The sequence below is a fragment of the Camelus dromedarius genome, chromosome 13 (genome assembly GCF_036321535.1).
Source record: "Camelus dromedarius isolate mCamDro1 chromosome 13, mCamDro1.pat, whole genome shotgun sequence".
In the NCBI taxonomy this organism is placed as follows: Eukaryota; Metazoa; Chordata; class Mammalia; order Artiodactyla; family Camelidae; genus Camelus; species Camelus dromedarius.
The window spans coordinates 43,967,948-43,992,345 of NC_087448.1; the positions used below are offsets into that span (position 1 = coordinate 43,967,948).

General features: G+C 36.7%; 1 protein-coding gene across 2 annotated transcripts in view; it reads left to right on the forward strand.

The window, feature by feature from the left end:
- DIAPH3 (diaphanous related formin 3) overlaps positions 1 to 24,398 on the forward strand; it is a 471,599-nt gene that overhangs the window by 130,018 nt on the left and 317,183 nt on the right. For both annotated transcript variants that reach the window (XM_064493111.1, XM_064493110.1), the window contains 4 exons: positions 13,140 to 13,214; positions 13,303 to 13,372; positions 18,288 to 18,424; positions 20,287 to 20,392. In XM_064493111.1, coding sequence (XP_064349181.1) covers positions 13,140 to 13,214; positions 13,303 to 13,372; positions 18,288 to 18,424; positions 20,287 to 20,392 — 388 coding nt within the window. The remainder of the gene's footprint in view (positions 1 to 13,139; positions 13,215 to 13,302; positions 13,373 to 18,287; positions 18,425 to 20,286; positions 20,393 to 24,398) is intronic.

Genomic DNA, 24,398 nt, shown 5'->3' on the forward strand with positions numbered 1-24,398 from the left:
TCTTTAAAAGTCAGTTCCTAGAAAATATATATATTAATGGTTATATTTGAAGTTTGGTAGATTTTACAATTAGAGCATTATTTAGTTCCTGAGTTCCCTGTCCGCTTATATAATTTAGTGTAATTTTTGTGGATGGACTGTTGAATAAGACGTGGGTGTATGTTTGTTTTGCCCTTTGGGGCTTGTTAATTGCTTTGTACTCCCCCCATCCCCAGAGCTCTTCATTTTAAGTATTTAGTCACCTTGCTAAGAGTAGGTGAAAATGAAAGCTTAAAATAAACTATAATTATATTCAGCATTGGTGATATATTGCTCTGACAGAAGAATGTAAATTGAATCTGGATATTATATGTATTAAAGTTGACCTTCTTAGTTGAAGGTACAAAACTTGTTACTTTGCCACACGTGACCAGCGATGTATTTTTTTTTCCTCTTTCAAGAAGCTTCTTAAATTGAATATATAAGGCAAACACAGAATAACTTTGTGTTTCCCTTGGTGTTTATGTAAAATTAGTATTTTAGCTAGCTAAAAAGTTACTTCCTTACTACAAAAAATATAAATTCATGACAAGAAAATAAGTAATACACAAAAGCAAAGTGAAGGAAAAATGTGTAACATCACCTGCTCAGAAAGGCGCTGTAACTTCTTGGGTGGAAGTGTGTGTGTCTGAGGAAGTCCTCCTGTTTACTGCTGTTGGTTGTTTATTGGGAAGAAGTTGGTTAAAGTAGAGAATCATAAACTCAGTGATTCAAATATATCCTAAGTGCTTTTTGATTCAAAGCATAAACATCCTTTTTTTTCTGTAGACATTTGATGTGGGACTTACAGCTTTTCTTGGAGGAGACACCACAGGCTGACTGCATCAACCGCACCCATGATGCACTATTGTCCTCATGTTGGTGTTTTACAGTGGAACAGGAATGTAGGGGCTCTGCAAAGTAACCCGAGTATGGAGTTCTTACTCTTTAAAAAAAAAGTCTTTCTGATTGTATCTCTCAGTCATTTACACTTGGGTCTACAGGTACTTCTATAGCACTTTTTAAATGTCATCTTTTAAAAAAATGTTTCCGAAGCATTAGGCTTAGTTTTCATAGAAATAGCAACTCTTTTTTGCCAATGATATGTTGTCTGTTTATGTAATTTTAATTAAATTGTATAATTACAGTCGTAAGTACAACTGGCAAAATGGATTTAGAAATCCAGCTGAGTGTTGGTGGGAGCAGAAGCACGTGGATGTATGAGAGAGTAGAACATTTGCCTGGGGTGTTCATCTTGTCATGGGTGTTAGCCAGTGCTTCACACGTGGGTTGAAATCCAGCAGGTGAGTGGATGAACTGATTAGGTAGAAGATCGTTAAGAACGTGTTTGTATAGCTCCACATATATGAAATATTTCCTATATGTATCTTTGAACAGAACGAGAAAATAATACTTTACCATTTCTGCTTTTTAATCTTAAGGTGTGTTAACATCTTTCCATGTCAAGATTATAGGCAGAGTTTTCTTTGATTCAGGATTTTTTTCTAGCCCCTGGCTAGGTTAGGTAGTCATCTTACCTGCTCCATTAGTCTCCTTTGCTTACTTTTGTTCTAATGATTATATCCTATTTTAATTGTTTGTCTCTTCTTGTTTCCCCTTCAAATTTCTCCCATCAACTCTTTATACCCTATTATGCATATTATCTCTATTCTTACCACTTTTTTTTTTCTAATTCTTCTGCAATCAGTATTTTACTATTATGGAGTTATTTATAGACTGGTCTTGAATTCAGTTTTTAATGGTTCTTCTTGGTCCTTCTCTGACCTCATTTCAGCAGGTCACCCTTGACTCTTATCTATTTTAAAACTTACTCTCTCCTTAGGATTTGTTATATCATCGTCACTGCCTTTTCTCAGATGCCTTGATTTGGGGCTTCTGCCTGTTCTCACACTTTAACAGTAAATGTTTGAGACTCGTGTTTCTAAGAAGATGGAGTAAATGCACTTTTCCCTATCCCTCCCTCTAAGCACAACTAAAAGAACAAGACATTATTCATGAAATGCACACAGAATGGCACGTAGGCTAGGAAGCCCGGGACCCAAGGAACAGTATGGTGGTGAGTTCTCTGGATTTTCGTTTTGCCTCTTCTATCCCGGACTTGGATCTAAAGAAGTCAGCAATCCAGAAAAATCAACAAGCATAGACAAAATTCCCAATAAAAGGCTACTACTACTTTTAAGCCAAAGGACAATGAAAGGGGCAGACAGCAAGATAGGAAACTATGACAGTAACCAGTCTATGCTCTGCAAGTACCACAGAAGGAAAATGTTGCCCCATCCCTACCCATGCCACCACAGCCTAGTGGGGAGCCTAGTGCCCCAGATGGCACTAATGAGGAGGTCGTCTCTCTCCCCACCGTGTAGTGTCACAGGACACTGTGTAGAGAGTCAAAACTTGCATCACAATCCAGTGGTACCAAGAACTCCCTCCTCCCCACTTGCCTGAAGGTGCCAGTGGAAGTTCATTTTGAGCATAACGAGGCAGTCCTGTCTCTCCCTACCAAGGAGGCACCATGGTGGCAAGGTAGGGAGCCCACACTCCTGCCACATCCAGCAGTAACAAGGAACCTCTCCTCTGATGTGTCAGTGGAGGCCAAGTGGGGAACCAAGACTTCTGTTCCCGCCTGGCAGTATTGAGACTCTCCCCTCCTTTCTCCACTGGAGTGGTATCACACGAAGCCAGCTAAAAAATAAGGTTTAAATAAATCCAAAGTCTCCTAGCTTAGAACCCTGAATTTCCTGGATTCAGTATAAAAAGCTGTCACACCAAGAAGCAGAAAGATCTCAAGCTGAGTGAAGAAAGATAATTAATAGACATCAAGGGTAGGATGACATGGATATTAGAATTATCTGACAAGGATTTTTAAAGCCACAATCATAAAAAATTCTAATGAACAATTATGAATATACTAAAACAAAAGAAAAAATAGAAAATCCCAGCAAAGAAATAGGAGAAACTTTATTTTTCTTTAAAGATCCGAATGGAAATTAGAGAAGTGAAAAATGTAATAACTGAAAAAAAAAACTTATTAGAGTGGGATCAGGAGCAAAATGTAGGGCTGGGAGGAAAGAATTAGTGAACTGCAGTATAGAATAATAGAAATCACCCAATCTGAACAACAACAACAACAAAAAAAGCAGAGCCTGAGGGGCTGTGCCTGTCTTCAGAGTCCTAGCAGGATTTGAGAAAGAAAATAGGATAGGAAATTACGTGAAGGAGTCATGGCTGTAATAACTCCCCAAATTTGGCAAAAGACATAAACCTAGAGATTCAAGAAATTGAACCACAAGCAGGATAAACCCAAAGAAATTCACACTAAGACACATCATAGTGAAGCTTCTGAAAACTAAGGACAGAGGGAAAAATCTTGAAATCAGGAAGAAATGACACTTTAGTTATAGGAAAAAACCAATTTGAATGACAGTGGACTTCTTCTCAAGCTATGGAGGCCAAAAGCAAGTGGTGTTAACAGTTTTGAAATGAAGAAAGCAAAGAATGGTCAGCTCAGAATCTTACATGAAGAGGGGAGGGTATAGCTCAAGAGGCAGAGTGCATGCTTAGCATGCATGAGGTCCTGGGATCCATCCCCTCAATAAATGAATAAAAAATAAATAAACCTAATTACCTCCCCCACCAAAAAAAAAAAAAAAAGAATCTTACATGCTGTAAAAATTTCCTTCAGAAATGAAGAGGAAATGAGACATACTCAGATGAAGGAAAACCGAGAGAATTTTTGGCCAGTAAAGTTAGCCTAAAAGAATAGCTAAAGGACATAGTCTAAACAGAATGAAAATGATAAAAGAAGGCAACTTGAAATATTAGGAAGAAAAAAATACAATGAGAGTAAAGATATGAGTAAATACAACATTCTTTCCTTCTCTTGAGTTTTGATGTTGTGGAAGCAAAAATTATAACACTGTCTGATGTAGTTCTAAATCTATGTAGAGGAAATGTTAAAAAAAATCATACTATAAATGGGAAGGGAAAGGAAAGTATATTAATTTGCCAGGGCTGCCATAACAAAATACTGCAGACTAGGAGGTTTAAACAACAGAAGTTAATTTTTTCACAGTTCTGGAGGCTGGAAACCTTATGGTCAAGGTACCAACAGGATTGATTTCTTCTTAGACCTCCTTCCTTGGCCTGCAAATGGCCACTGTCTGTCTTCCCTGCACGTGGCCTTTTCCTCTGTGGATGTGCATACCTGGTGTCTCCTCCTCTTCTCATTAGGACATCAGTTCTGCTGGATTAGGACCCTACCCTCATGACCCCATTCAGACTTAATTCACCTTGTTGATTTGGGCTTCAGCATATGAATTTTGAGGGACAGTATTCAATCCATAACAGGAGGGAAGATTTCTATTCACTCCAACTTGTGAAATGATGATACCCATAAACTGTGAGGATACATTATGATGTAATGCCTAGAGCAGCCACTAAAAAGGCCAAAGAGATACATGTAAAAAACAAAGTAGATCAAATGGAATTCTAAAACATGTTCAAGTAAATCATGCAGAGTCAGAAAAAGAAGATAAATAAAAACCAAAAAATAAAAGGTGGACTGAAGCCTTAACATATCAATAATTACATTAAGTATAAATGGTTATATGTTAAAGAAAATTGGCAGAGTTCATTAAAAACTTCACCTAATTATATGTTTTCTGTCAGAAATTTACCTCACACATACTGATATAAGCAAATGCAAAGTAAAAACATAATAAGACCTTTATGAAAATATTAATCAAGACAAAAGCAATTGTGGCTGTTTTACTATAAAGCAATTTAGACATCAGAGTAAAGAGTTAAGAGAGATTGATTCCATATAATAAGATCAGTCCACCAGAAGATCAATCCTAAATGTGTATATGTCAAACCATGGATGTGCAAAACAGATGAAGCAGGAAATAACAGAACTGAAAGGAAAAACAGATAAATCCACAATTAGATTTGGAGAATTCACAACTCAGTCAGCAATTGATACATCATGTGGACAGCACTAAGGATATATAAGAAGTCAACACTACCATCAAGCAAAAGTATATATTTATAGAATACCCCATCCAATGATAGCAGAATACACATTCTTTTCTCATTACCACAGAACATATACTGAGACAGACCATATCCTGGGCCACAGAGCAAACCTTACCAAATTTGGGTGAATTGAAATAGAAAATAACAGGAATATCTCTAGTCCTTTGGAACATGAACAGCACACTTCTATATAGTCCTTGAGGTCACGAAGTCTCGAACTGACTTAATGAAATTGAGAATACAACATTTCAGAATTTGTGGGACACATCTAAAGTAGTACTAAAAGGGAAATTTATAGCACTAAACACATTAGAGAAGAGTAAAAGGCTCAAATTAGTAATTTTAGTTATCACCTTAAGAATCAAAAAAAAGAAGAGCGAAGTAAACTCAAAGCAAGAAAAGGAAGGAAATAATAAAGAGCAGAAATTAATTATATAGAAAAAAATAGAGGAAATCAAGGAAACAAAGAGCTGGTTCTTAGGAAAGATTAATAAAATTGACAAGCCTTTACTAATATTGATGAAGGAAAAAGGGAGAACACAAATTACCAAAATTAGGAATACGATAGAAAATATCACTGCAGACTTTACATCAAGAGGGTAATAATAATCCCTTATTATTAACAACTCTAAACACGCAAATTTGACAACTTAGATGAAAAAGACCAATTTTTGAAAAGCACAAAGTACTACAACATACCCAATATGAGATGGAAAATTTGAATAGTTCTCTATTAAAGAAATTGAATTATTAATTTAAAACTTTCCAAAAAATCAAGTACAGATGATTTCCCTGGAGAATTCTACCAAACATTTAAATAAAAATTAATACCAATTCAACAGTCTCTTTCAGAAAACACAAGAGCAGGGAACAGTTTGCAAATTTAATTTTTGAAGTTTGTACTGGTAGCAAAACCAGTCAAAAACAGTAATAAAACAAAACCCCAGCCCCCCAAATTTACAGCCCAATGTCTCTCATGAATATGGGTACAGAAATTCTTATTATAATATCCTATATCGACAAGGCAAGAGAGGAAAAAAAATCACATGATCATATAAATTGATGCAGTTAAAGCATTTGACAAAATTCACTTATTTATAATAAAAACTCACAAGAAGATAAAAACAGATATTATGGATTGAATTGTGTTACCCAGAAAGATGATGTTTCAGTCTGAACTGGCACCTGAGAATGTGACCTTGTTGCGGATGTAATTAATTGAGATGAGATCATAAGGGAGTAGAGTGGAATATTAATCCATGATAGCTGATATCCTTATAAGAAGACAAGAGATACAGAGAATGTGCAATGTGATGACAGAGGTCCTGGGAATCTTGGCTTAACAGCTACAACCAGAAGCTAGGAAGAGGCGAGGAAGGATTTCACCCATAGTCTCAAGAGGGAGCCTGAGTCAGCTGACAACTTGATTTTGGACTTCCAGCCTCCAGAACTATGAGAATAAGTTTGTTATTTTAAGTCACTCATTTTGTGATGCTTTGTTATAGCAACCCTAGCAAGTTAACACAGAGGGGTACTTTTCTCAACTTGATGACATGAATCTACCAAAATCCTACAACTCACATTATATTTAATTGCTGAAGACTTTTCTCCTCAGACTGGGAACAAAGCATGGATGTTCCCTCTCACCACTTGGACTCAACACAGTGCTGGAAGTTGTAGCCAAAGCAGTGAGGCAAAAAATGAAATAAAAAAATTATGAATCAGAAAGGAAGAAAAAAGTTCAGAAAATCCCCCAGAAATCCTAGAACTAATCAGTGAGTTCAGCAAGATGCCAGGGTTCAGGATAAACAAGACTCAATTGTATTTTGCAAGAGAAAGAGTTTTAGAGCTCTATTGTACCACAGTGTGCATGCAATTGGCAATACTGTACCTTACACTTAAATATTCAGGGGATAAATGTACGTTAGTGTTTTTTACCTGAACAAAACAATCAATTGTATTTCTAGATACTAAGCAACAAACTTTTGGAAAATGATGCTATTTATCACTGCCCCCCCCCCCAAATACTCTGGTGTAAATCTAACAAATTGTATAGAGAACTTTTATGCTGAAAACTACAGAATCATGATGAGCAAATCAAAGGTCAAAGTAAGTGGAGAGATACCCTGTGTTCATGAATGAGGAGAGTCAACTCTGCTTGATCGTTTGGGCTGTTGGCAGGATTCGGTTCCTTGCAGTTGTTGAACTGACATCCCTATGTCCTTGCTAGCTGTCGGTTTAGGGCTGTCTCAGCTTTTAGAGTATACCTACATTCCTTGGCTCATACTCTGCTTCCTCCATCGTTAAAGCCTGTAAAGGCAGATGGAGTCCCACTCATGCTTTGCATCTCTTCTTTCTTCTGTCTCATCTCTCTAACCCAGCTAGGAAAGGGTCTCAGCTTTAATGAATTGTGTAATTAGATTTGGCCCACCTGAATAATCTAAGGTAATCTTCCCATTTTAAAATCATCTGATGAGCAACCTTAATTCTCTTTTTAATTCCCCCTTTGCTATGTCTGCTAATATAATCATGGGTTCTGGTGTTAGGACATGGCCATCTTTCAGGGAGTGGGGATGGGGATTACTGTGCCTAATGGCCTCTCATTGCCCATCACATTGTTCAGTCATCCCTTGGAATCTGCGAGGGATCCAGGACGCTTGTGGGTACCAAAATCTGTAGATGCTCAAGTCTCTTAAATAAAATGGTGTAGTATTTGCATATAACCTACGTACATTCTCCTGTATGCTTTAAATCACCTCTAGATTACTTGTAATACCAAATCCAATGTAAAAGCTAGGCAAATAGTTGTAAATACAACATAAAAGCTATGTAAATAGTTACTGGTGTGTAGCAAATTCCCTTTTGGAACTTTTGGAATTCTTGGTTGTTTTCTTTTTCCCAAATATTTTTGATCTGCATTTGGTTGAATCCATGAATATGGAGGGCTGACTGTATATAGTTTTTTTTTAATTGAAAGGTTTTTTTTGAACTTTTTTTAAGTGAATTTTTTAAAAAATTGAAGTTTAGATAAAGAATGGCCATCATTCAAAAGTCCACAAATGATAAATGCTAGACAGGCAGTGAAGAAAAGGGAGCCCTTCTGCGCTGTTGGTTGGAATGTAGTTTGGTGCAGCTGTTATGGAAAACAGTATTAAAATTCCTCAAAAAACTGAAAGTAGACTTACATATGATCCAGCAATCCCACTCCTGGGCATATATCCAGAGGGAACTTAAATTTGAAAAAAAATACATGCACCCCAATGTTCACAGCAGCACTGTTTACAATAGCCAAGATATAGAAACAACCCAAATGTCCATCAACAGATGCCTGGATAAAGAAGTTGTGGTATGTTTATACAATGGAATACTACTCAGCCATAAAAATAAGATAATGCCACTTGCAGCAACATGACTGGACCTGGAGATCATCATTCTAAGTGAAGTAAGCCAGAAAGAAAGAGAAATACCATCCCTATATAGGTTTTTCACAAGCTCCTTCCTACCTGTTTGGTTTTATTTCTGATACAACCACTTGTGCTCAACATAGGTCAAGTCTTTCATGTTCAAGTGTTTTTGCATGTATTCCCTCTGGCTTAGAAACCTCACTTTCTTTCTGTGACTTGTCCTTGAAGGCTCAGGTCAGACACTGGCTGCTTTGTTCCCAGGAGAGGTGGATGCTGCACCTTCTGTTCCCCTAGCACCATGAGTATAGCACTTACTATAGTATGTAAATAATTTTGTTCAACATTTGTTTCGATTGCTAGTCTGTGGTTTTTCTCAAGGACAGAGAACATGTTTCATTCAGCTTTGTATTTCTCATCCCTAGTACGGTATCATGCATACGGTGAGACCCTACTAAAAGATGACTGACCTGGTTAATGAACATTTGTTTTAGTAGTGATGAGACATTACCCTTAGAGCAGGGGTCAGTAAGTCCAAAAGTGTGATATAGGACAGGGACTTAGAGTCATCATTCTTGGTTCCATATTGATGAGAACCAGTTGTGAAATCAGAATTGATGATTCTGGCATGAAGACTGAGACAGGCTCAGGGGTGCTGCCTGGAATGTCACCACTTTGTGTCCTTTTCTAGCACATAAAGTTAAGGGTGGGGGCCTGGCATCAGCAGACCTAGATGCTCTTTCTGAGCAACCTTAACTTCTGTCTGCATGTTCCTTTCCTTATGTGGTTGACTCTTGAGCAATATGAGTTTGAACTGCATGGGTCCACTTATAAGCGAATTTTTTTTTAATTGTAAATACCACCGTGCTACACAACCTGAGGTTGGTTGAATCTGCAGATGCCAAACCTCGGATAGAAAGGAACTGCAGATATAAAGTGTGGACTGTAAGTTATATGTGGATTTTCAACCACGTGGAGAGCCATTGCCCTTAACCGCCGTGTTGTTCAAGGGTCAACTATATATAAAAGTGGAAGGAGATTCAATTTCATTCTAAAACCATTTGAGTCTGCTAGGTTTATTCCAACTCTGACAGTCCGTGACACATTTGTCTTTCCCTTCCTTAGACCACCTTTGGGAAGAGAGGTAATAACTTTAACTTGAGCCTGTGGGAAGCGTACATAGATCTTGTGCTTTGGTTCCCTCGGCCAGGAAGTAAATCTGAGACCTGATTGTCTCTTCTGCTCAATGAGGTGACTGTATTTACTTCATAAAGCCAAAAATACATTGGAAACCACTTTGCACACTTTTGATTTCATCCTCTTTGGAAGCAATAACAATTTCAAAGCTGAAGCCGCTTTTAACATTTAAAGGTGGTTTGAACATTTAATCCCAGAGACCTGCTGCCCCTTTCCTGCCTCCTTTTTTTCCCCTTCTGTTACCTCTTCACCTCTTCTTTTCTCCTGCACTGAGACCCCTACTAGGAAGTGCTAAATGGTAATACACTTAGAAGTTTTTCTTGAAGCAATTAAAAGAGAAGAGTTTGATATTTCCTGTTGTAGAATTTTAAGAGGTAGATTTTGTGTTAAATTAGTACTTAGCACATTACACATTACTTTTTGCTGTTTTAAAGCAATTTTTTCCCAATACGAATGTCATACTAATCTCTATGTCATTTCTATTCATGAATAAAAAAACATTTGCACAGTGCTTATTCATCCATGAATGCAGATTTTAGTTAAACCGCATAATGCCTGACGGTACTGTGCTGACACGCACAGAATAAATAGCACAGATTTTGTTTCCTGAAGATTGATCGTTTATAGGTCAGCTGATAATTTTTTTCCAGGTTGCTTCTTAAACTGATGATGAGAAATTTTTCACTTCTGTAGAAGGCTATGGATTTTAATAAACCTCTGTCAGGACTGCAGACCTACCTACTCAGTATCACTTTTTATCTCGAACATCTTTTCTAGAAGAGATAGGAAGTGATATTGGCCCCTGTCCTTAGAAACAACATTGCTGAAAATAGTAGCGGTGAGAGCAAAGGTTTTGAGAGAGTGGGTTTGTGAATGATAACTTGTTAATACAACAACATGTTAGACACTCAAATTTTTAAGAAAAACAGGGAACCTCTTAATGCATATTTAGTTTGTTATAATATTACCGTTTCGATAAGTACTTTCCTCAGCTTTCTTTTTATGTTTAAATATTACAATATTAATTTGTTATCAAGCATCCTAGTTTCCTGTCCCTGAACCCTGTCTGACTTTTCTTGCTTTTGATATATTTTATGAAATGTAAAGTGTAGTCTGGCTTTTAGAAGGCTGTTGCCAACCTCTCTGATTTTATTGTTGTTGAGAAATCAATTCCTGCCGTGAGGTAAAAAGTTGTAGTGTCAAGTAATTGGGTATAATGCTTCTTTACATTCAAATTTAATGTCTCTTTTATAGAGAACTAGTTTATATGTCATATTCCTGCTTGGACCTGAGTTTTACTTTAGAGACTTAGATTCTACTGTGTAGAATAGACTTATTTAGTGCGTCCAGAAATAGCTGATTTGAGAACTTCTGTGGGCTCCAGTATTCTAGTTACAGTTGTTATATTAGGGGCTATAAATTTTCAATGTGACTGTGTTCTACTGTTTATTACTCAGACGTGATTTACTTGGATTGATATGCTTCCTAAATTTTATAGTCGGCTCCAGCATAAGCATACCAAGTGCAACAAGCTCTTTTTGTTATATTAACATAATTTAAATTACTTTGTATAGTTTGTTAATAAGGCAGCTTTAGGAATACTAGGTTTATTCTCCATAATGATTGAAGGTGACAGCAGTATGAGTAATCCTAAGCCATTTATAATGGCTTTCAAATATCTTTATGGATATACTTTTGAATATAGAGATGGCTGAGCATTCACTTTGAAGCCTTCACTGTGAGGTACTGACACAGGAGGCCTGATGAAGGGTCTGTCCGTGCATCTCAGTGCTGGCCGAGTAATTGGTACTCTCCAATTACCCTGTCTGTGTTGATTTCAAGCTTCCCTACTGCATGTGAAACAAGGATAAATACAGGATAGGACGTCAAAAAGGCAAACAGTTAAGAAGGATGCTGTAGGTGTTTTTCATGAAACATGAAAACAAGGTTTGAAATGCATACAGGTAATCCGTGTGTTGCTGATAGTGGAGAGTAAATTCTTCACTTTTGAAGTAGCATCTGGTTTGAAAACACCAACTTGTATTGAGCTTTTTTCATCACCTTAACTGTGATAGTGATCTTCAGTCTTTCCTTTTACAGGGGAGTGTCTTCCTCCCCTGTATTTTTGAATTAGTTATTTCATGGTTTTCATGGAGAAGTGATGAGTAAAATAGTTTGACAAGAGTCTGCCAATCCAAATGGCAAATTGTTTTTTTTGGGGTGGTTGTTAAAGTCAGAAACTCAGAATATTTGTAGGTGATTAAGCTGTATAAATAAAGGAGTGCATAATAAAGGAGTGTATAAATAAAGTGTATAAATAAAGGAGGTGGAATTTTTTAAACAATATTTTTAATGCAACTATGTTACATTTGGATTTTACTCTTATTTTCTAAGGAATGTAATATTGTGTCATAAGTAAGAAAATGGTATATCTTTGTATGTGACTTAAATTTTTTTTTAAATTCTGTATGTCATCCTGCTTTTGACTATTGGGTGAAATTTTATTTTTAACATTCTATTTTTCAAGGGCCACACATACACATATAAAGTCATACATACAAATACATATACAAGCACATATATACAAAGAAATACGCATAAACATCATATATATCTTTTTCTTTTCCACTTTTTGAAAGACAGATTGTTACTGTGATTTATTATCCTAGACTTTCCACATCACTGATTTCTACTAAGGTTGTTTTTTGATAATCAATATCAGCTGCTTTCTATTGGCAGTAATACACTAATTACATTCATACTCTGGTTATATTAATGGGTTTATGGAATAGAGGCAGTTTGATCCAGATAAAAACACTCATTTAAAAGTAACGATGAAGCTCTTTAAAAAAAAATTCAGCTTTGAAATTTAAGAAGTTGTTAACATTTATAAGGGTGCATTTTAGTGGTTTGGGAGACTCTTCTAAAACATACTTTTTCAATATTTTGACTAATTTTTTCAGTAATCGTTTTCTTTTTGTAGACTGGCGTCTTCTGTCTTTAAATCTTGCTTACTTGCCCAATTTTTGCTCTTTGGGACAGTCCACAGTGAGGCTTACCCAGTGGTATGCTGGTAAAGGCTTAACAACCAGGTCTCTGGATGAGGGGAGATGCTCTGATTGACAGCATTTGCTGATTTCTATGGTGTCAATATTTCCAACATCACAGATTTTAAGCTACTAACGTGATGTCACTGGACATGGGGCATGGAAGAGCGGGGCACACTCAACTCTCACCAGCCAAATGCAGGCTAGGTTCAGCACACCACTGGCTCATCCTGTCCACTGCTCCTTCTTTCACAACTTAGATTATGAGTCATGAATGATTTTGGGTACTGTGTTATTCCTTTATTGTATTTATGACTGGAGTATGACAAGTGCAATCTGTTTGTGAGTATATAGCATTATCATGATATTCCAAACTAGAATACTGACTTAATATATAACTACCCTTCTTTCTGCTTTTCAGTTGGGTGGAAAGCTTTGGCCGTGAGGGGCTTGGATTATTACTGGACATTTTGGAAAAGCTGATTAGTGGCAAAATGTAAGTATTGCTAATCATTATTTCCAGTTCAGCTACATTTGCATGCCCAGTTATGATCCCAACACTGATATCTTTTATGCCAATGCAGACAAGAAAAAATTGTAAAGAAGAATCAGCACAAAGTCATACAGTGTCTAAAGGCCTTGATGAATACACAGGTATGTACATAGACAATTGTATTGTCTTTGTTCTTCATCAGTTCTTACAGAATTCTTAGGGAAAAGAGATGTGTAATATGGAATTTGCACTATGCATGATGCGTTGCTTTGATAAGCTGTTCAGTACATAATGGAAAAATATTGAATTGTATTGATTTCTAGTTTTGTATCAAATCAACTGTCTCTCAACAGGAGAAACTTGGGGATGAATGGACCTTCTTCTGGTGCTTAACTCCTCATGTACAGATTAATTTTCTTTCCCTACTGTCTTCTGTTCCTACCTCTCTACCTGCCTGTCTGTTCTCCCCTCTTCCTCGCTTCCTTCTTCTCTTTTACTTTTCAAAAGTATAGCATGAATCACCTTTAAAGTATGATTATTAAATATGGTCTGCAGTAATACTTATTACCAAAGAATTAAGTTGGAAAGACAGATTTCATAATCTTGGAATTTAAATCTTTAATGAGATTAATGTAAACAGATATGCGCAGGTCCCAGAAGTGGAGCAGTGATGCTTTACAAGTACGGTTGACCTTTGAACATGTCTTTAAACTGCACGGGTCCACTTATAATGAGGATTTTTAAAAATAAATACATATTTGTACTGTAAATGTATTTTCTCTTCCTTATGATTTTTTTTTTAAGATAACATTGTCTCGTCTGTAGCTTACTTTATTGTAAGAATATAGTATATAACACGTAACATACAAAATATGTGTTAACAAATGTTTATGTTATGGGTAAGACTTACGATCAAGATTAGGCTATTTGTAGTTAAGTTTTTGGGGAGTCAGAAGTTATACTTGGAGTTTTGACTGCGTGGAGGGTCAGTGCCCTCTGTGCCCCTGTGATGTTCAAAGGTAATCTGTAACATTGAGACCAAATAAAATACGGTGGATCGGCAGAGTTTATATATTTAAAGAGGATTCATTAGAAGAGAGAAATACTTTACGCTCTGTACTGAAGTTGGGTTTGCCTGACGGTGCTTTTTTTTTTTTTTTTTTTTTTTTTCCATACTGTTAACTGTGGAAATTAACTCCAGCCCATGCCATGTCTTTAGCTCCAGCATCTAAACAAATCTACCTCATGATGTGTGGTAACGGTGGGTGCTTCCATTGCTATTAGACAGCAGGAGAGGAAATTTTACTTACGGTGGCATGATGATTTGTGTTTTATAGTGAAACTGTGCCTTTGTGATTAATTTTAATTTTTAGTATTTTGCCTCATTTTCATTTTTAAAATAAACCTTTAGAGGACTTCCTTCTTAGGTACTTGTACTTAAATTACTAGCATTTACATTTCTTCTTATTAAATATAGCAAGTATTTATATTTTCTAATTATTTTTCTTATTGACTTATTGACTTTTTGCCATTTTCTGGGGCTAAGTTTTCTGTTTTTAACCCGTGAAATATTTTTCCCCTCCCTGCTTTTCCCAATCAGGTATGATTTTTCAAGGAAAATATCTTATGTGGAAATCACAAGTCCTTTCTATGTTGAACTCGCTGTTCTATGAGAATTTGATTTTTAGATATGTAGCCTTTTGTGGAATATGTTTTAAGAGTAAATGAATAAAGGAACCAAACTGCTCATAAGGAGACATTGCACCACACTAAGTGTGTAGCACTGCTTTAGGGAGGCCCCTTCTAATGTGAGAACGTAGAAACTGGAAATTTCATTTGTGATGTGGAGGCTGAGAGTAGAGAAAATCCAGGAACATTTTTCCAAACCAAAGGGGCATTTGGATCATAACTGGAATTTGAGAAGACTATCGTGGTTTAAGTGAGGTGGTATGTAGAAGGTAATATTTCTGCTTGGTTTGAGACGGAATTGGGAAAGGAGTAAACTTTATGTATTTATATTCTAATTAGTATAATGTAATTTATTATCTTTTAATAATAGATTATTTTGCTTATAGTTTTTTATGTGGAGCTGGAATATATTGTCTTTTACATGTCTATTACCTGTCTATTACACACCTATTACATGTCTATTAGTATTACATGCTAATACAAATAAAAAGTTACTGATACTTGGAATTGTATTATAATGTCAAATTCTTAACTTAATTATATATGAAATTGTTTGGTAGATTTTTTTGTACATGATTGGTTGATAGTTTCTCCTGTACCTCACTGTGCAGTCTTTATAGAAGTTCACTGAATGATAAAAATATAGGCTTTAAAAAATTACAGTACCTTATTTGGTACTAGTAATTAATGATATAATTTCTATTATGAGCAAATCTGATAGTGTTACATGAAACTGAATTTTTATAACACTAAATTGAACTTTGTAGTAGTTTTTAAATAGAAGTAGATTTTGAATAAAATAAAAGTCAAGATGAAAAGTTACATATCTTTAAATTAAGAAGTAATTAGAACAGGGGCTTCATTTTGTCAGTTAATTTTTTGTGTATTCCTGAAGTGTGCACTGACAGTGAAGACACCTTGGTCCTGAAGTCAGCTCCCTGCCCCACGTTATTTCTGCTGCTAGGATGAACTCACTGTGGGTGGTTATTCAGCACCACTATTTGTGTATTGTTGGGAATCCTACAGAGGAATTTAGGATGTTAACCTCCCCCTACCCAACATGCCTCCAGTGGCCTGAAATTCCGTCTACTAGGTAATAATAGGCCTCAAATAGAATGCAGATGGAACTTAGCACTGCTCCTTAGTTGAGGTCATGTGAGTTTTCATATAATCTGGAGTGGGTCCTTGACATTCAGTAGAAAGACATTCTTAGACCTTCCAAAGTCTGTCACCATCTCTCTAACCTTCTAATAGCCTTCATTTAATGTACTTTAAGTGCCGGCACTGGTAAGTTGTCTATTTCTCTCACAGTCATTGAGTTTTGTTTTGTTTACTTTTATGTTTTTTTTTTTTTAAATAATTGAGAGTAATTTTATGCAAGCTGTCAGCAATTCTGTCTTTAGTTCTAGATACTCAGTAGTGGTGATCTGGCCTCATTCCAGTGTTAAAATGAGCACTGCACAGTTTTACATTAGCCAAATCAGAGAATATTGCCCGTGATGGAGCTTTGGGGTCACAGGATGTTGGTCAAAACTGTGAACATCAGAAAATGCTCCTATTCTACTCTTGACACATGGTTTAGGGCCAGAGGACTTGGCAGAGAAGGTAGGTGGTATCACTTGGAGGAAATCAGTATGAGTTGTTGCCTTGAGTGGCTGGAGAAGTCAGAGGATCCTAGATCCGGGAAGGGCAGGTGCTGACTCAGGCCAGCCAGGGGGGTGGGAAGTGAAGGGAAGTGCTGGAGGCCAGCGTTACTCAGTCTCAGGTGTATCAGGCAGAGCCAGCCCTTTGGTGCTTGGTAATCATTGGCTGATTGACTTTTTGAATTGGATCTAAGTGGTACTTTATAAGCCTCTGACAGTTCCCTGAAGTGATTATCAAGGCATATTGTAGTCTCTGGCCCCATGCCTGCTTTTTCTTTCTTTGTTTCCAGTTATGGAACAGCTGAGGGCATCACAAAAGTGAGCATTTCCTGGCTGGTTTAATTGTCTCTTTCTAAATGTTCCTGGTCACCAGTAGGAGAGAGAAGTCTCTTCAAAAATCATACCCTTGGGCTATTAACCCTTCTGATTGTACTTCCTTCTTGTACCTGTGTTCCTTAGGTAGTGGTTTAAAGCAAATGCAGTATTTCATAACAGTGTGAGGCTTCTCTACATAAATGCCATATACAAATGAGACAGGAAACTTATAAGTAAGATTTCATAACAATCAAAGCATTTGGGTCTAAGCTTGTTATAGGCTTAACTTTGGTAATTAAGCCATAGTTTACAGGTTTATAATTGGAATTTAGGTCCTTTTTAGTGCTTAGTTGTAATTTTAATCAACTAATTTCTCACTCTTTAAAAGGATCCTTTAGGATGTATGGTAGATAAATAGTACTGTTTTATTGCTTCTATTCATCCTCTGTTATTTAATATTCATCTTCCATAGATTGTTAGTGGGCCCTGAGAGATGGCCCATCCATCCTTAAATCAAAACACTAAGTCATTAACATAACTCCTTACCTTCTAATTGGATGTGATATCCTGGCAGTAGCAAACAAACTTTGTCCTCATCCAAAATTATCCCATTTATGTAATGTGTTTACAACTGTGTTGTCTTTCTGATGGCAAAATATTATTCTGATCAGAATACATACACTCCTGTGGCTATGGTATCACCCAGCTCACCTTGCAGTTTCGGCCCATTTGTGAAGTAAGTGTTGCCAGTTAGGCACATACTATGTTCTTGTGGTTCCCACTTGTCGCTGTTGAGCTCTTGAAATGTGGCTAGTCTGAACTCAGTTGTGCTGTAAGTGTAAAATAACACACTGGATTTTGAATGCTTATGAAGGAAAAAAAGTGAAAATATCTCACCAATAAATGTTTTATGTTGATTATATATTAAAATTATAATATTTTGGATATGTTGGAATAATTCTATTAAAATTCGTTTTATTTTTTGCTTAAAAATTTTACACTGCACATGTGGTTCACGTAATATTTTTCTGGGCCATCGGTCTTTGCATTTACTTGTGGTAGAGTACCTCTTACAGATTTTTCCCCAGGAAAGCATCTCATGGCCTAACTGTCTGGTTGAGTATCTGTCTGTCCATTTTATATGTTTCTGTTGGGAAATCTCAATATTCCTCACTGCTTCTCCCTTTCTCCAGTTGGCTGCTATCAGTCATATTGTTGTAAAATCACATTTGAGGGGTTATATGTATTTGACTGGTTCTCATAGTTCTTAATATAAAAAAATTATACATTTTAAAAATTATTTTTTGGCTTTACTACATGTACAAATATCTTATAAACACTTAAAAAAGAAAAAAACTACATTTCCTTTAGCTCAGTGTTTTTCCAACTAACTACTAAGATGTAACTTTTTGTTTCCAAAATATTATAGTATGGCTTGGAAAGAATTATGAGTGAAGAGAGGAGTCTTTCTTTATTAGCCAGAGCCATTGATCCGGAGCAGCCCAGTATGATGACTGATGTGGTTAAACTCCTGTCTGCAGTGTGCATTGTTGGGGAGGAAAGCATGTAAGTCTTCTCAGCTTCTTTCTCTAATTACATAATCATTTCAGACAGTTTCATTCATATAAATGTTTTAACTACTCTATTTTAGACTAGAATATACTTTAACTAAAGAAAGTCCATTTAAGCAGCTGACTGAGATTCTTATTGGCTAAAAAGAAATGTTTGAATAGTGATTATTTCTCTTAATCAGCTATAGTACTTACAGGCTAACAGGTTTCTCTGAAAAACTGATTTCTTCATTATATTTAAACTGTTCAGAGTTCAAACCTTAAATAAAAATTCTAAATGAAAACTTTAAAAAATGTGCGACTTGATTCTGTTTTTTACGTGACTTTTTTTCCAGGTAGAATTAATTCAACAATAATTGAATAATTGATAATGTAATGGTTGAGGGTACAACGTCCTTGACCATAAAGTGTATACTGAAGTTTTAACTTTAAAGACATTATCCACAATTGCTAGTGCTGTAACTAAAAGACTATTACATACATATTAAAAGATAAATCAAGAGAAATCCTTTTTCTTTTTAAGGAAGATTGGGATTCTTACTATGAGGAAGCATTTTCAAATTATTTAAAATACCTTTTCTAAAGTATAGAGATTTAAAAACTGAACAACAAAAGAACAGGCAGAAATAGCCCTCCTTCATGTAAGGGCAGGCAGAGCCCTGTAAGTGGAGCCTCCTGTGCACGTTTGAAGGTTGTGCTGTGGAGGTCCTGGGGGGCGGTGACCCCTGCACTGCTCAATTTGGACTTAGTCGTGAGTCCACAGGGGCCCCTGAGCCCTGGCCCTCTGCCCCCAAACTACTTGTAGTGTGTATTGTGGATGCAACTCCCGCTGCAAAGCCAGGAGCACAGCTTCAGCACGTTCCCATTTTAAAAAGGCCATATTAATTTTGCTGTGGAAACTCAAAGTGAATTTAATGTTGACACGTAGGTTACTTCCTGTGTTCCCCCTCCCGCTTCTCCTCCTCCTTCCGCTTTCCCCTTCCTTCTTTGCTTCCTGTTTATTCTTACCTCCTCTTCTTCCCTTTTCCTTCCCTATCCTATCCTTCTTCCTTTCCCTTGTCTTTCTATACCCTCTCTTCTCTTCATTTCTTCTCTCTTTCCTCCTCCCTTCCCCTCCTCTTCCTCCACTTCCACCTTATTTTTATTATTTCTTGATTTCAGAATGGGTTATCAAAATGATGTAAATATCTCTTAAGACTGCGTGTCTCCACCCAGTTTAAAACTGTGGATTTTACTGTATGTTGGGTACCGTTGATATAAGTCTTCTTCAAAGAAATAGCAAGTATAGTTTTTCCATAACCATTATTCTTTGTATTTGACTATAATTCCTTACTAATGTTTATTTTGGGCTACCAGAACTTCATTTACTTATACTCAAGAGGTTATAGGATTGTAGTGGTTAAGAGCATTTTTACAGTGCTCACTACACAGACTGGTCTTAGATCTTTGCTCTAGCATTCTACAATTTAGTAGATGTGAGACCTTAGGCAAATTGCTTAATCCTTTTTCTGCCTCAGTTCCCTAATTTATAAGGTGGGATAATGATACCTACTTCATAAGATTATATACGTTAAAAAGAGTTAATATTTGTAGCCTGGTTAAATAGAGCCTGATGTACATGCAGTAAGCAGTATATGAATACTTGATAAATAAACAAGATCGTGGGGTTATTATGAGGAATAAAAGAACTAAAACATATGTTTCATGTTGATATATGCTATATATTCAGTAATCTACTTTAAAAATGTTATTTGTTGCCTAGGAGTAATGCCTGGGGTTTAGTAGATCAGTCTGTTGTATTATGTCATTTGAGTTGTTTGATGTTTGCAATTTAATTAATTTCAAATGTCCCACTAGCCTTGAAGAAGTTTTAGAAGCTTTAACATCAGCTGGAGAAGAGAGAAAAATGGACAGGTTTTCTCCTATTGTGGAAGGTCTTCGGAACAATTCAGTTCAATTGCAAGTAGGTTTCATGCCCGTCATTCATATTGTTGTAACTCGTTTCTGACTGACTTATATTAATACTATAATGTGAAACCCCACATGCCATTTACTATTTTATAACAGTTTAAATAAATGTATAGAATTCTAACTTATACAACATCATAATTTATCTTACAGATATAACTTGGTGTATACCATGGTTATTTCCTTAGGTTCCTAGAAGTTGACTAGCTAAATTCTTCTGTGAAATATATAATTATAGTTCATGAAATATTCATTCTATTTAATCTGAATAGTTGGTTATTATAATTTTTAAGAAGTTTTGGCAATTAAATGAATTATGTCTTCCTATTATATTCATTTTTATATCTAAAAAGTTGAGAGTTTCCATGAGTAAAGAGACTAGGGTACAGGTAGGGATTTTCAAAGATTTTTAAGTACTCCCAAAAAATTGCATTTTTACTTAAGACATTATACTATCCAGGCTGCATATCTAGTATTCATTTAATTTTCCCTTTTTTTTTTAAAGACACAAGAGTTCTATTGCTGTAATTATTGTTACAATCATTACTAATCAAACTTGGTTATCTTTAAGTAATTATTGATACCTAATTCCAACCTCCAAATTTTTAAAATTTAATTGGTGTGTTTGGGCTCTGGCTATTGGGATTTTTCAAGATCCTCAAGTGATTCTAATATGCAACAAAAATTTGGACACCAAGGTGCTGGTAGCTATGAAGTAAATGTATTTTACGCAGCCAGAGCAGTAGCTGGAGTATCAGCATTGTCAGCCCCAGTTTCCAGTTACAGTGGGTTGTGTTAGAGGAAGGACACCCTGAGCTTAGAGAATACAACTCTTCCCTCATGGGCGGCAGTCACTCAGACTGGTGCAGACTATGGTGGGCTCTGTTCAGGCTGTCTCCTAGAGCATTTAATGAAGCTTGCTGGTCAGCAGTACTTCGGGCAGCACGTTGAGGCTGACCTGCCATATTGACCTCAGCCAGGCTTTTTGGGTCCCAGATCTTGTCAACTGAACAAATCCTGCAAACCATCAGGGTCTACCTCAGAATACCAGGAGGCTTTCTTCATTTTTTTCTATTGCTCTTTCTACCTGCCCTGAGGTGTTAAGGATTGCACAGACTTCCCTTTGTTCAGCAAAGAGGACATTTGGGGCAATTGTTTCATCCATAACAATAATGGCCAGTGAGTTGAGGCTGACCTGAGTGCCTTCGGGACTGATGTGGTGTCACTGACCACTTCACCTAAAATCGAGGACACATTTCTTACTACCTGTTTTAATTGGGTGACTCGTTGTAGGGCCAACTGTTGGCAGGTGCACATACAGAGTGATCAGTGTTCTCTCCAGGAAGCTCCCCAGAATAACCAAAGACTACTGCTCTGGAGGGAAGATGCTGTCTGTGTCTTCCCAGGTGGTTTGCTGTACAAACATCCTTGTAAAAGTCATGTAGAAGAAAGGCTGTCTATACATCTACTTGCAATATATGCAGAAACGCAGGAGACCCAGGGAGAATTGCCTGGCAGCGGAGAGCAGACCCCTGACCCTCCTCCGTCACCGTCTTGGCTCGTTTTCCTTCAGTGCAATGCTCCTGGTGGTGTGTCTGTACTTGCACTGTACCTTGGTGTAGAGTGAATGGAACAAAACCTCTGCTAATTTTGGTTCATGTGATACTACAGGGTATTTCCCCTACATTCATCACTGACTAAAGTGAAAACATGTTTTCTAAAGTTTCTTAACAGAGAGAAGAGTGAGTTCTGTTCAGAGAACAAACATGAATCAGGGGAGAAATTGAGAAGCTTGTTTCAAAGGGGCGAAATTATTGTTCTTGTCTTTGGTGCTTTGATGTCAGCTGTCAGCCTGTGGCATCTATAGTTTCTGAGTTTGATCACTTAAAATATGCTTAAATCCTTTTATTTAATTGCCTTCAGGTTTCTAAAAATTTGATTCAGTGTATTCCTTAGATACTGATGGTTAGCTGTGTTTTGGCTGTATTTCCGTGGACCAATTATTTATACTATTGCCTAGTAAAAATAACTCTGGTAATTTCTTTGCCCACTTTGAAATATATAGTTGTTATTCTCTTTAGGTTTTTTTTAAATTGTAGTAAAATATACATAACATTAAATTTACCATTTTAGCCATTTTTAAGTGTACAGTTCAGTGACGTTAAGTACGTCGTCTTTGGGCTTCGTAAGATTTAGTGACGGTGTTGCTGAAACAGTGGACAGGGTGGTAGATATATCCTTCTAAGATTCGGTGGACAGGGGTGGTTGGTTTGTCCTTTCAGGGTTTCTATAGTGGATATTTCTCTATCCTGGAATGTATTTTCTAAAGACACAAAAACCAGGAGCATGAGCCAAGTCTTTGGTGTCTCTGAAACTGTCACTGGAGGAAAATTGTGTTGCGGACACATTCAGGTGTCTGGCACACACATGGTCTTAACAAGTGTCTCATGGTTACATATTAAAGTGCAGAGGGTGGTCGCATTTAGAAAACAGTGAGAAAAAGTGAAACTACTCTGCTAAATACGAACTTTCATTTATTATACTCATGAATTAGACAATTTGAAAGTGATACTCTTGCTGAAACTTGCTTTGTAGAACCAAGCCTGTATTAATTTGGGCACCTTGAGAAGCAAGGGATTTGATGTGCAAGGGACTAGGGGAAATGCCGCCAAGGGAACCTGGAGAGGGAGTTGGGGGAGCCTGGGAGATGCCAAACTCAGTGCGAAGTGGGGAGGGAAGGAAGAAGGGTTGAGTGGAAGTGTCGTAGGCTGCCATGCAGTTCTAGGAAGCCTTGGCAAGATGGATGGGGAATCCTCCAGCTGAAGTCCGGAGTATGCCAGGATGAAGCTCATTTTATTGTTCTTGCTGTGGTCAGACGCTGCCCGTGGGAAGTGTGTCTCCAGCTCCCGTGTTGTGATTGACGTCTCGGGGCAGCAGCTGGGGCTGTTGGTCATGTGTACGCACTGCAGCCAAAGGCTGAGAGCTGCATTTTCATGGCTGCTGCAAAGACAAGTTTTCTTAACGTTAAAGAAAAAACAACTCTTCAATCTCTATGGATTTCATTTACTTCAATTACAGAATAGATCCTTGAAAATTTTGATTTCGTCGAATTTTTCCGTGTCTTAGAAAGTAGGGAAAAATGGTGTTTTTTTTAATATAAAAATTGAAGTTTTTCCCCATTGTGTAAGTTGTTGAGGTTCATTAACATATTTAAAACAGAGCAGGAAAAAAAATCACTCTTAATTCAGTTATCACTGTACTTTGAAATATGTTATTGGGCAGTAATTGACAAATATGACATTGAAACAACCCATAGATTAAATTGCCTTTTTGGATTTAGCAGAGTTTATTAGCTTCTGCTTGTTTTGTTTCCCCTCCTCCTTAAATGCTCAAACTCTACCAAGGTACATTTTGCCCAAAACCAAATGAAGGTCTTCCTGTAATAAGTAGTCATAGATTGATTTACTAATTCCTTTTGTTTCAAATATCTCCTAACCCCCTCAAAAAAATTAGTGTTAACTAAAGTTACTTTATTTTATTTTTCCATTTTTTAAATTGAAATATGGTCAGTTTGCAGTGTTGTGTCAATTTCTGGTGGACATGTTCCCCTATGTTCATAGCACTATTTACAGTAGCCAAGACATGGAAACAACCTAAATGCCCATCGACAGATGACTGAAGTTATTTTAAATGTCAAGTAGGTTATTCTCCCATTTAATGGTGGATACAGAGTATAGCAGAGCATTTATTTTTAGGATCATGGTTGGGATATGATGGAGAGATTGATTTAATTCCTCTCTGTTTTGACTCTTTTTGCTGAAGTTTGCAGCAGTAGGGTTACTGTATCAGTATGACTCAAAATGTTGAAGGCATATTAATATTACTGGACTGGTAAATAATATACCATTAAGCTAACAAACATTAAAGAAATAGAGTAAAATAATATTCTGGTGTGAACTCATATTGTCGTATGGAGCACACTCCTAAGTATAAACTAGTGG